This window comes from Cibotium barometz, chromosome 29, assembly GCF_041138505.1.
Source record: "Cibotium barometz isolate CiBa-2024 chromosome 29, ASM4113850v1, whole genome shotgun sequence".
Classification (NCBI taxonomy): domain Eukaryota; kingdom Viridiplantae; phylum Streptophyta; class Polypodiopsida; order Cyatheales; family Cibotiaceae; genus Cibotium; species Cibotium barometz.
The window spans coordinates 6,325,477-6,339,579 of NC_141074.1; the positions used below are offsets into that span (position 1 = coordinate 6,325,477).

A 14,103-nucleotide genomic window follows, 5' to 3' on the forward strand; every position below is an offset into this window, starting at 1 on the left:
AACCCTGCCCCCACTAGGCAGCGTTAGTAGTGATCAACATGTGGCCGACTATTTTGGTGTCTTACAAGATTCTTGTGTATCATTGACCCCCCACAGTAGTGGGGAGCTCTTCAAGAAAGACTCTCTTTCAGTTAGGCTGCAAGCATGGAAAGGGTTGGCTACCCACTCTTCAATGCTTCAAGCCACTAACTGCCACTGGGTCTGCTACAGACTGCTACACTGGCGACAAAAATGCACGCATCTATACTGCTAGAGTTGCATCTTACCGTTTATGTTAAGAGGATGTGCCCAACAGACATACATCCCAAGACACTAACAACAAAAAGACATGCATCTATACTGCTAGGTTTACATATTATCTTCTTTAGGTTAAAGCACATGTACTTCTCATTCTGCATAAATACCAAGAGGTTTTTTAACACAGATGGTGCTGATTTACATGTACATATCATTATGCTGATGGATGAGTTCAACAATACAAATCCACTACATACACTGGGCCATTTCATTGCATCAGAAGCTCAATTTGCCATGCCGTAAATCCCTACTTTCTTACTGCTTTTTTATTTTAATACTCTTTACCAGGTCGAATAAGAATAAGCTGCTTGCATGCTCATTTTCTCCATATTTCCCATAGCTCCAAGTCACCTGTCCGCTCATATTCAAGTATATACTGTGGTATTTGATCTAGCGGTAGCTGCTTCCCAGCAAAATTCTTGCAGTCTTGCATGTTATACTCTTCAATCCTGAGAGCTGGTTGAGATTCTGAAATAAAAGGCAAACTTCTTCATAAAAAGTTTGTTCACAATGTATAAAGGAGACTTTACAAATTGTTGTTAAGAAGAATCCAAGTGTCTGCTTCACCTTGTGTTTTATCATCTACAAAGGATCGAAAATGGTGATAGCCATGTGCAACTACATCCAGATCTGAAAGGCTGAAGTTGTAGCGCTTTTCCAAGGCTAGCCACAGCACCTGTAGATACAAGATAAAGCATAAGAAAAAAAGAAAAGAAGCGCAGAATGCTAGAAAATGAATAATTAGCTCACCTTCGTAGATCCAAAAGGCATCGAAAGATGGTGGAGAATGCTAGAAATTGAATTTATGTCCAAAATTAGCTCACCTTCTTAGATCCAGAAGGCATCAATTTCTCAAGTAAACTGAAAAATGCATCAGTTATAGAGTCGCTATAGATCACATCGGCCGCAACAATAATGGATGCTTCCTTCAATTCTTCCAAATCTGATTCATGCCAAGAGTATAGTCTGGTAAAAAAGAAAACACCAGTAAGCAACTACACACAGCCCTTACACTGGACCAAAAGGAACTGCAACAGAAAGCCTAGCTCCCTGTGACATGTAATCTGATTGGTGCTAAGCAAAGCTGAGATTAACGATAATCCCACTTACCAAACACAAATAGAGAAGAGGCACGAGAGACCCTAAACTACTGTATATTTTCAGATCTATGCTAAGATCTGTCATCCATATCTACCATGCAATGCAAGTCGTGCTATCCTCTTGCTGTGCCTTAATGCCAAGCGCACTTGTTGTGCCTTAATGCCAAAACCAGAAGAGGGCTGCAAATATGATTACCCTTGATGTTGGTTGTGCTGCCCTTCTAGGATGCCCTGCAATGACCATTGATTGGCATATCATATAGTCACTAAAGGGCTGGTCAGCTGCTTGGGTTGGTTGGTTGGCCAACTGTGCATGACTAGATTCAATGTTCAAAAAGCGATTCACATCGACTAATCCTTGGGTGCCCTGTTGTCTGGTATCCGGCTGCCCAAAACTGGAGCCCATCCGCCCAAACATGGCCTCTAATCCTGACCACCAGAAGACAACTGCATGGTAGGACATGTCCATAGGCATCCCTAAATGGGCATGTACATGGCTTCTTGTCCTGCTAAACTTGGAGCATTGGGGAAAATCAAGCTCCTTTGCTCCGCTTCTAATCTGGTCCTCCAGCTGTAGGCTCCATATCCAATGAATCTGTCCCCAATATTATCTTTACCAGAGCTCTTTCACCAAACACACTGGCTCTACCTCCAATAGTGGACATATTGCCTCGGAAACTACTCCACTAGGAATCTCATCTTCCTCCTTTCTCAACTCAGAGAGACTCTCTAGCTATGTTGTCTGCACCTCGGAAACTAGCTCAGGCTCTGGCATGTGCATCTCGGGCAACTGCACCTCTTCCAGTTCATCATGGTCTGTGGAAAGCATCCTCCATAGGCCTTTCCCGTCTTGAAAGCTCTTCTGTACGAGGAGAGAGACAACGCTCTCTGGCATGTCATCTCGGGCAACTGCACCTCTTCCAGTTCATCATGGTCTGTGGAAAGCATCCTCCATAGGCTCTTCCCGTCTTGAAAGCTCTTCTGTACGAGGAAAGAGACAACGCTCTCGGTCTTGGGCTGTTCAATCTATGGTGACTCCACTTTGGTACCTACCAATGCTGCCATACTAGCCATATACTGGTTCAAAATCTTCTCAAAGATTCTAGGTATCTCTCTCAAGACACTATCGAGAACTACTAGTTTGTCCCTTGCTAGAAGCTCTTCAATGCTTGTTGCCCATTTTGGTAAGAAAAAATTTCCTACCTAAGACCCAACTACAAGCCCAAACTAACGCTGGACCTATGACCTGTTCCCGTTGCAAAAAACCCTAACGCATGCTCTAACGCTGACTGGGCTTCTTGCAACTCACACAGATCTAGACGTACCTTGCCTAATGCATATGCACAAAACTAGCTGCAAATGCAAAAATGTAAACCCTGATTGGCTCTGCTTTTATAGAGACTTGCTTTCAGTGGAGCCAGCCACTGAGGACAGAGATGCTTGCAGACAGACTGTGTGGGCCCACGTGCAGAGGAGGGTCACAGATCGTATGCGTTCGGTTCTTGGTGCGCCTCTTTCAGAGATTGAGCTTGCCGAGGCCTTGAGGGTCCTGCCGCGACATAGTTGCCCAGGGGAGGACGGACTGACGCCGGCCTTTTTTATGCGCTATTGGGACCTTTTGGGGCCAGGCCTCGGCAGGGGCTTTCAGCATGTTTTGGACACTGGGGTGATGCCGCAGAGCTTTTCAGAGGGCTTGATCTATCTTAAAAATGCAAACCCTAATTTGGCTGCAAATGCAAAAATGCAAACCTTAAATTGGCGGCAAATTCAAAAATGCAAACCCTACTTTGTTGAATGCACTTCCTTGAAACCCTAAGATGCCTAGGAAGAGCCTAGATGCTCTTATACCAATGTGACATCCAAGCGGAACTTAATCTAATTAACACTAAGTAAAGCTAAAACTAACGCTGATCTTTTTTCCCAGGAAAGGGATCCTTCTATTAGTTAAAAAACACCAACCATAGTGTACATGCTCAGAACCCTCGAGGAAAAAGAAAAACGGGGAGGGCCATTCCCTCCACGGCTGGCCGCTTTCATAGGGGTACTACCTCATAAAGAGGAGGAAGGGTGAGAAGGTTGGGGTGGGGGTTTTGGGGGGGGGGGGGGGGGGTGGTTTTGATCAAATTGGCTGCAAATCGGTCCTCGAAGGAGGAGCTAAGGCCACGGGCATGGGCCTCCGTGAAGATCCCTCCATACCAACCGAACAAAGGCAAAAAGGGCACCACACCCCCCCCCCCCCAAAAAAAAAACATTTTTTGCTTACCCTCTCCTCTCCACCAACCACCTCCATCCTAACCTCTCCAACAGACCATGCCCGCCTCCCCTTATCTTCCCACCCACCAAGGCCTCTTCCCCAACAAAGTTACCCCCTCTCCAACCGGCTTATATAAAATAAAAAATAGAGATCTTCACTACCGATAGAAACACCACCCCCCCTAGCCCACATCCTCTCCACCAACCATGCCCCCGTCTCCACCATCCTCTCCATTGACGAACACCAGCCGTGCCCTTGACTGATTTTTTTTGGGTCTAGTTTGGGACCCTGGGCCACCTCTTGCTCCTGGAAGCTTCAACGCTCCTTCACCCTGTGCTCCATCATCGACGACCGTATTGCAGTCACCACACCCTCAGGCGCAGGTGCGTCCACCTTCACCAACTTCCATCTCGTTTCTTGGGCAATCGTAGCCCTAGGTGCCCGGACGTCTCCCTCTCGGGCACACCACTCAGGGTATAAACACGCCAAAAGATTATGCTTTCATTCTTGTCTACAACATTCACCAAGATGGTGAATGGAGTAATGATGGGTGACCTGTAGATGGCTAGCCGGGTCCTCCGCACTCCATCCCTTATCTCCACCCGGCTCCAACAACCGCCATCACTCCATCATCATTGTCTTCACAAACACCATGGCTCCAGTGGCCTCCAATGCTCTCCGACCTCACCAGCCTTTGTCACCACCGATGCTCTCCGAGCTCTCCGGCTGCCGTCACTGTCAGTGCTCCCCAACTTCTCCAACCTCGGAGTCCATCGACAGCCGTGTGCACTCACATTGTGCATTGCCACCCTAGGCTACATAGCACTCATGGCCCTCACACATCTCTCCCTTTCCCAAGGCGAGAAAGGATCTCTCTAGAGTGTAATCTTGTCTTTCCCGATGGTGTGATCTTCTCCTTCTCGATAGTGTAGATGGGTGACGTGTAGATGGCTAGCCGGGTCCGCCACACCCATCTTTGCCCGGCTCCAACACCGGTCATCACTCCATCATCGTTGTCTTCACCAATGACACAGCTCGAGACGCCTTCAATGCTCTTTGACTCCCCGACCTCTCCGGCCTTTGTCACTGCAGGTGCTCTTCTCCGAACTCTACGACCGCCGTCACCATTGGTGCTCTCTAACTCCTCCAACTAACGGCCGTGTGCACTCACATTGTGCATTACCAACCTAGGGCACTCATGGCCCTCACATCTCTCCCTTTCCCAAGGCAAGGGAAAATCTCTCTGGAGTGTAATCTTCTCTTTCCCGATGGTGTAATCTTCTCCTTCCCGCCGACGGTGTGATCTTCTCTTTCTCAAGGGGAAATATTCCCTCTTACCCTCCCTTCGAGGCTCTCTCTTTACTTTGGTTGTAGACTCCAAGGCTACCTTCAAACAAGAGAGAGGAGATCGCAGTGTAAGGGTAAGCCATAGCTAATGCAACGAGACAATAGTGGAGAACGTATAGTTTTAGGCGGCAAGTGTGTGAGAGCACTCTGTTGGGGTGTGGCTATGTCAACTGTCACAAACCCCTATATTCTAGGGACATGCGGATGCGTGTCAAGCCTAGAAACATGCGGATGCATGTATGTATTATACCTGGGCATGTGTATGGATCATATGAGTGGATGCATATGAGTCCAAGGACATGGCAGGACATTTGTGGACTTTCGGGCGGTGCCCGTGTGGATTCCGGCCATGCACACATGGTGTGTTATGATGGCAGGCGGAATATTTTCAAGCACAAGAATGATGATAGGTGGTTCTCCAAGTTTACATGTGCACAATGCATAAATGATGCATGCCATAACTTTATTTTACTTTGTGTGACATTGTCTTGCTGCCTGGACAATGCTTGTTATTTTGGCTTGTGAAGTCCCAGGGACCGGGGACGCCCGGGCACCTTGTGGACACGTGTGTGCACTCCTGTTTGGGCCTAAAACTGTGGGCTTATGGGTTTTGCAAGTGGTAAGTGCGTCCACACTCAATTTACAGCTTTTTTCATTTACTACTAAAGTTTATTGGTTTGCAGGTCCACACTCATTAATAAGTGGCCGGACAACTTATAATGCGTTTGCATTTGGTTGGACCAAAATTAATGAAGTCCGGACAGCTTATGGCCATTTCCCATTTGGTTGGACCTAAACTTACACAAACAGGACAAATGGAGCACTATGGGCTGGACACCTACCTGGACACCTTATGGGGACACATGTCAGCCAGTTTGTGCACCCACCAAGCCCCTTAGGTGGCACCGGAAAAAGGCGCCTCCCTCAAGAGGCCTTTTGGGCTGTTTTATTCATGATTCAACACATTGGAGAGCTGGTTGAAGCTTTGGGAGTTGCTACAGGGCTGGTTGCTTGCTTCCCGGACTCACACAAGCTTGGATATCGATCCCCACACTCTTCTAAAGGGCTGGTTGGTAAATTTCAGACCTGCAATTTCTGGTTATTGCGAGTTTTGGGCTGGTCACAGGTGTCCAAAGTCAACTTGGACAGTACAGGACAGCTCTAGGGACCTCCACAAGGCTGTAGGACCCCTTACAGGTGGATTTCTCCCGATAGAAAGTTGCTGTTTTGGACTGGTTATTGCACAAAACAGGCCGGACAGCAATGGAATATGTGAGCATGGATGTGTCTCAAGGATTCCTGGTATAACAGGTGCTTAGGGCAAGCATTGGGGACACTTGCTCGCGGAGAACACAGGTTTCTGGATCAGTTTCTCGCGTGGAAACAGGGCCTAAAGATCCATTTACATAATGTGCAGGGCGGAGTACCTGTGAGGATTGTGATACTCTTGTGCAGGGCGGATGTACCTGTGAAGAGACTTGTGCAGGGCGGATGTACCTGTGTGTAGGGCGGATGTACCTACAGATTCTCTTGTTTGAAATGTATTCATTCATGATGTATTTGGAAGAATCAGGTGCAGGCTGGTGGTGAATCCCCAGGCACCCGTAATCTTGTACTTTGCAAACTCTTTTGATAATATAACCTAAAGGGGGGGGGGTCAGCCTATCATCGGCCCCTTTATGTGGTGTACTGTCATTTTCAGCTTTGTGGTTGTAATGCTCAAGTGTTAAGTGCTCAGAATCTTGTTCACATTTATACGATTCCAATACACGCGTCCACCTCCCGTTACATTGGTATCAGAGCTCAGTTTTTCCCCTCATTGGAAAACGGTCTGAGGCTTGGAATCATAAGTGGTGAGCTGATTTGAGTGTCATGGACAACCACATTTTTGACAGTGTGGAGAACACACAGGACCGTGAATTTCATGGTACAAGGGATGCAAGAGATGCTGCAAGCAATGATGTCTATGGAGATGCAGGTACTCATGACACTATGCATTCTGATTTGGAATCTTTGAGGCGTCAAGTGCAACGCTATAGGGCTGAAACCGAAGAGCTTAGGTCATTGAAAAATGACCCGGTTGTACAAAGGGTGTTGGCTGCAAAGGCAAAGGCTTCGGTCCATGAAGTCACTTTTGAAGCAATTGCAAAGGAAATGGATGTTGAGAAACCCCGAGAGCTTGCACTTGCATACCTAATGGTTAAGGGTGATGTATACACTGAAGCAGATGGTAGTTTGGCTTTCAAGAAGCCACCCCTCATGGCTGCCCGTGGTGATGCACATGATGCACAACAAGCAGAAAGAGCACAGCAAGTGCCAAATGCTGAAAGGACAAGAGTCCCTGGTGCTAGGCTTGATGCAGGTCAAGAGAAGAGTAAGGATGAGGGATCCTCTACTCATTCCCGCTTTGCTCCAAGAAGACACATCCGTTCTCGTGTTGAGCTTTCCACTCATTTGGAGAGTGTGGCTCAAGAGAGAACGAAGCTCTCAGAGAAGCATATGAGATGGGCAAATTTCCTCTCGATGTTTCATTTTCAGATTTTACACACTCCAAGGAAAAAGAATGTGGTGGTAGATGCCTTATCTAGACGACCACAGGTTCATGCTATTACAGTTGCATACCATGAGGACTTATCGGATATGCGTAATACTTATCATCTGGATGAGGATTTTGCACATGTATGGGCTGAATTACAAGAGGTTATTGCTGTCCCATCTTATGTCATAAGAGATGGATATCTCATGATGCAAAATCGCATGTGTGTGGTAAAGAACCTTCGCCATAAGGTTATGGATGAGTGCCATGCTCCTCCATATGCAGGTCATAGAGGCATTTTGGCCACAGCACAAGCTTTGGAGAGGTATTTCTTTTGGCCGGATATTCGCAAGGATATTGAAGCATATGTACGTGAATGTATGGTATGTCAAAAGGTCAAGTTTGATCAACATAAAACACCTGGATTGCTTCAGCCTTTGCCTATACCAAATGAACCATGGGAAAGCATTGCTATGGATTTCATTATGGATTTGCCAAGGACGCCACAGGGAAATGATGCTATTTGGACCATCATTGACAGGTTTAGCAAGCAGGCACATTTCATTCCCGTGCGCAAGACAATAAAGCCAGATCATATGGCTAGGATGTTTTTGGCACAGATATTCAAACACCATGGCATGCCTAAATCTATCGTGGGGGATAGAGATCCTAGAACCACAAGCTTATTTTGGCGCGCATTGTTTGACAATATGGGTACAAAGCTGAACTTCTCATCAGCTTACCATCCACAGACAGATGGGCAAAGTGAAATAGCAAATTCAGCCGTCCTCGACTTGCTGAAATCTTATGTATCCGACCGCAAATCGGATTGGGAGAAGTATTTACCACTTGTGGAGTTTGTCTACAACAATACGGTACATACTTCTACGGACAAGGTGCCCTTTGAGATTATCTATGGCAAGGTGGTACTACCACCCATCCTTCGTACAAAGGATGAGATTTTTACAGCAGATGAGTATGTCAGAGACTTGGATACTGCATTTACACAGGTACGTAGAGAGGTCTCAAACCAAGATTAAAAAGGCAGCTGATAAGCATAGAAGAGATATACAATTCAAACAAGGTGATTGGGTCTTGCTGAAATTTGAAAAGGCACGCCTTCGGAAGAGACCAGGGAAAGAGGAAAAGTACCCTAAGCTTTCCAACAGGTACTATGGACCTTTTCAGATCTTGGAGAAGATCAATGATGTTGCATTTCGGCTTGTACTCCCAGATCCGAAGTGCATCATTTTTCAACCATACCAAGGCTGGTCAAGACCTGGGCAGGCTTTCCCACGTGAGCCCCGAGGTGGATGAGCTGGAAGAGATTCTTCAACCTGAACAGATTGTTTTTCACAAGGAACGAAAGCTTGCGGGAGGCAAACTTGTTCGTAGGTACCTTGGGAAGTTCAAGAATTATTCAGCTTTGAATGCGAAATGGATGGATGAGGCCTACTTCGAGGATTACCCAGATCTTTTGAAGGCCTATCTGGAGGCTTTTCAGTTGCGGTCAACTGATTAGAAGCCAGGGGATGTCACAAACCCCAATATTCTCGGGACATGCGGATGCGTGTCAGGTCTAGAAACATGCGGATGCATGTATGTATTATACCTGGGCATGTGTATGGATCATATGAGTGGATGCATATGAGTCCAAGGACATGGCAGGACATTTGTGGACTTTCGGGCGATGCTCGTGTGGATTCCGGCCATGCACACATGGTGTGTTATGATGGCAGGCGGAATATTTTCAAGCACAAGAATGATGATAGGTGGTTCTCCAAGTTTACATGTGCACAATGCATAAATGATGCATGCCATAACTTTATTTTACTTTGTGTGACATTGTCTTGCTGCCTGGACAATGCTTGTTATTTTGGCTTGTGAAGTCCCAGGGACCAGGGACGCCCGGGCACCTTGTGGACACGTGTGTGCACTCCTGTTTGGGCCTAAAACTGTGGGCTTATGGGTTTTGCAAGTGGTAAGTGCGTCCACACTCAATTTACAGCTTTTTTCATTTACTACTAAAGTTTATTGGTTTGCAGGTCCACACTCATTAATAAGTGGCCGGACAACTTATAATGCGTTTGCATTTGGTTGGACCAAAATTAATGAAGTCCGGACAGCTTATGGCCATTTCCCATTTGGTTGGACCTAAACTTACACAAACTGGACAAATGGAGCACTATGGGCTGGACACCTACCTGGACACCTTATGGGGACACATGTCAGCCAGTTTGTGCACCCACCAAGCCCCTTAGGTGGCACCGGAAAAAGGCGCCTCCCTCAAGAGGCCTTTTGGGCTGTTTTATTCATGATTCAACACATTGGAGAGCTGGTTGAAGCTTTGGGAGTTGCTACAGGGCTGGTTGCTTGCTTCCCGGACTCACACAAGCTTGGATATCGATCCCCACACTCTTCTAAAGGGCTGGTTGGTAAATTTCAGACCTGCAATTTCTGGTTATTGCGAGTTTTGGGCTGGTTACAGGTGTCCAAAGTCAACTTGGACAGTACAGGACAGCTCTAGGGACCTCCACAAGGCTGTAGGACCCCTTACAGGTGGATTTCTCCCGATAGAAAGTTGCTGTTTTGGACTGGTTATTGCACAAAACAGGCCGGACAGCAATGGAATATGTGAGCATAGGATGTGTCTCAAGGATTCCCGGTATAACAGGTGCTTAGGGCAAGCATTGGGGACACTTGCTCGCGGAGAACACAGGTTTCTGGATCAGTTTCTCGCGTGGAAACAGGGCCTAAAGATCCATTTACATCCTGTGCAGGGCGGAGTACCTGTGAGGATTGTGATACTCTTGTGCAGGGCGGATGTACCTGTGAAGAGACTTGTGCAGGGCGGATGTACCTGTGTGTAGGGCGGATGTACCTACAGATTCTCTTGTTTGAAATGTATTCATTCATGATGTATTTGGAAGAATCAGGTGTTGCAGGCTGGTGGTGAATCCCCAGGCACCCGTAATCTCAGACTCTTTTGGTAATATAACCTAAAGGGGGGGGAGTCAGCCTATCATCGGCCCCTTTATGTGGTGTACTGTCATTTTCAGCTTTGTGGTTGTAATGCTCAAGTGTTAAGTGCTCAGAATCTAGTTCACATTTATACGATTCCAATACACCCGTCCGCCTCCCGTTACATCAACACACCATCTTGTATTGCAAGGGTGATTGTGGAATTCAATTGATGTTTGGTTAATGTGTTGAGTCTCTATCTTGTTTTGTGTGGAGTCTCTATGTAAGCCCAATGGAGCGTGCCGTGACATACTCAACCACATGTCCAAGAGATAAAGATATAGAGAGAGAGAGAGAGAGGGGAGAGAGAAGTGGGAATAGGGATCTTGCATAGTACACCACATTGAGCGGGAAACAAGCCCCGCCCCCTTTCAGGAATTTATTTAGAAACAATCCACGGACACGTTGACCAGGATCAATACAATCAATGAATAACGGGAAATCCTGAGACGCCAGCCAAAGGGTCAAAAATTGGGTTGAAGCCGCGCTGCCACCTCGCAAAGAAGACCAAGGCCGTATGCAGTACAACGCGGCTCAACTACATGACTATGTCCAGAGCTGCAGGCAAATCAAACTCGTAGCCACGCCCCAAGGGATGAATATCAGTGATCTTTCTAGGCACACCAAGAAGGCTTGCCTGTAACACATCCCTGAGCTATCCGCGCACCGGGCAGCTACCCGCATACCAAGGTGGAGGCCTCCAAAGATGCGAGTGTCAAAGCAAGAAGGTCGAGGTCTGCTTCTGAAAAAGAGAGGCAAGGGACAGTGACCTCAGTCGAGGATGACGGAGCGGCTGCCATGGAGGCCTCCTAGGGGTTCAAAGATCAGAAGTTGCCAACATGGCAACTACCCAAATGCAAAGAACCTACGGTGAAGAAGCGCTAGAGGGGTGCAAGTGAGGAGGAGGTCATGCGCAGAAAGGCAAGGCAAAGGGGAGCTCACACGAGGGAAAAGGAGGCGACACGAAGGCTGGAGAAGGACTCCAAGGAGAGAGGAGGCGACACAAAGGCAAGAGAAGACGAAGAGGAAGCGAAGAAGGAGGGAATTGAAGGAGGCGGCGGAGTGAAATGGAGGCGCGGGTGCACAAGAGGCAGAGGGGGGAAACAGAGGCGCATGGGGGCCGGGCAGGAGGGCTGAAAGCGGGGCGCACAGGAGGCAGGGCGGTCAGTGGCGAAAGGCAGCGCACACGGGCAGCATGAAGGAGAAGGGGAGGGTGAGAGAGGGTGAAGGCAGGCAGAAGCACTCTGAAGGAAGGAGGTGGGGGCAGTGCAATTTGCAAAGGAGGACAGGGGGAGAGGAGATGCAGGTGCACAGACGGGGGGATACTTCAGTCATCCTGAAGGGAACAATCTTCACAAGATGTGTGGGCAATGCGTGGGAACAACTTCTTATCTTGTGATGTTGTTGCTTGTATGTTAGTGAGTGTTTCATGCATTGACAAAGGGAGTGAGAGACTGAGAGAAGCACTGCACTGAGAGAGGACCCAACCTTGTGGTGTGACGTCGGAAGCCTACTTGGAGCAGAGGGCTCAAGAGGTTCCTGTCTAGCAAACAAGGGAGGAGTGAATCCTTGGCTGGGTATACTTCCCACAAGCTCAACATACCCACAACCTCGCTACGGTGACGCCCCTTGGCCGATAGTGGTGGCCAAGACCAACAGAGTTGTTGCATGTAGAAGCCTTGTTGTACTTGATCCAGTCCTAAGCCTACTGATTAGGAACATTAATGCAAAAGCAATGATTAGATAGAGAGAGAAGAGAGATGAACTGTGTATCCAATATATTGCTATGATACAAAAAGATGTATATGGCTGTACAACTTCCATGGCCTTTGCCATTCCAAAAGAGATACCTGAGACCTCTATGACCTGCCCCAAGAATGGGGATCAATTAATTGTAACCATGTTTGGGACTAGCCTTTTATAGGACTCCATATTCACAAGTCAGCTAGCATATATGCTGTCGGCCAGTTCTCCTTGTCCACAACCCACCTAAAATACTAATAAATCCTGAATATTCTGGTCGGCCAGCCCTAATGATTCCCACATCGGAATATATGCTATCAGCCAGCTTCCTGATGCTTAGAAAAGCGAAGCAATGGCCAAAACACTCGTGTGTGGGTTGGACACCTGTCATCCTTCCTCCCTGGACTACAAACTCTGTACTTTGACTACTTGACTTCTGATACTTTCGACAGAAAACCTGTCACTCCTCTGATTCCTCCAAGCCTGGTTTGAGAATTGTGCATCTGTTCCACTTTGTCACCATGCCTGCAATCCCTTTCCCTTAACACACCTATGGTCTCCTGCTGAGAATGATCATGCCTGATGCACCACCTTTGGAACTGATCTGAGAGCCAATGGTATGCTCCTTTGAGCACATTTGCCTATTGCAGACCACCTCATAAATGCTACCCTGGCTGCATTCTTCTATGGATCTGTGCACCTTTCTTGGGACACAGCTTAGTGCTTAGATGGCTGAGCCTGAATGCTCCGATACCAATGTTGCATTCGGAAGCCTTGCTGTACTTGATCCAGCCCTAAGCCTACTAATTAGGAACATTAATGCAAAAGCAATGGTTAGACAAAGAGAAGAAAGAGATAAGCTGTGTATTCACATGTAATTGGCTGCACAACTTCCATGGCCTTTGGCCTTCCAAAAGGGATACCTAAGACCTCTATGGACTAACTATGACCTGCCCCAAGAATGGGGATCAGACAATTATGACCATGTTTGTATCTAGCCTTTTATAGGAATCCATATTCACAAGTCGGCCAGTACATATGCTGGTGGCCAGTTCTCCTTGTCCACGACCCACATAAAATACTAATAAATCCTAAATATTCTGCTCATGTCTCAGTAATGCCCACGTCTCAATATATGCCATCGACCAGCTTCCTAATGCTCAGAAGAGCAAAGCAATGGCCAAAACACTCGTGTGTGTGGGCTGGTTATAGGCTGAGCCATGGTGATGCTTGTGCACTTGCCTCTTCTTCCCTGCCTGCTGAGCCTGTTAGTGCCCCAAATCTACCCTAAGACTTTTGCCTAATCAAGGATAGCTATGAGTTTAGCCATGTCCACTTGTGTGCCCGTGACAGGAGTCATCCATAGTTAATATTTATTTCTTTCTCAAGGCGAAGAACAAGAACAAGAGATAGAGGGGGGATTCGAGTGTGAATGCATGGTTATCTACTTAATTGATGTGTTAAGTTTAACCACACCCACAAGATGCCCTGACATTTGACAATCTAGCATGAAAGCATGATGAATACTATGATTTCATCTAACATTACCATAGATGGAAGGTGAACTAACAAAGGGTGATTGTTTGTAGATGCCTCTCCGATACTTGGTGGCCATGGTTCCTGCCAATCCAACCAGCGTATTTTCAAAGTCCCCAAATTGAACTTGGACCTACATAAGTTTAAGTGCACATTCCGATAGCAGTTATCAAGAATATCAATGCCGAAATCTGCACCATGAACGGTTTGATTAGGTGAAGTCCAACTATCATTATGGACCTCTACTAGCCCACATGCTACATCCTTAT

General features: G+C 47.1%; 1 protein-coding gene across 1 annotated transcript in view; it reads right to left on the reverse strand.

The window, feature by feature from the left end:
- Positions 1 to 352: 352 nt before the first annotated feature.
- LOC147621782 (Putative methyltransferase family protein) overlaps positions 353 to 14,103 on the reverse strand; it is a 30,708-nt gene continuing 16,957 nt past the window's right edge. Inside the window, exons 6-9 of the mRNA XM_086822788.1 lie at positions 13,869 to 14,025; positions 1,122 to 1,263; positions 865 to 973; positions 353 to 765 (exon numbers count right to left, since the gene is read on the reverse strand). Coding sequence (XP_086678914.1) covers positions 614 to 765; positions 865 to 973; positions 1,122 to 1,263; positions 13,869 to 14,025 — 560 coding nt within the window. The 3' untranslated portion in view covers positions 353 to 613. The remainder of the gene's footprint in view (positions 766 to 864; positions 974 to 1,121; positions 1,264 to 13,868; positions 14,026 to 14,103) is intronic.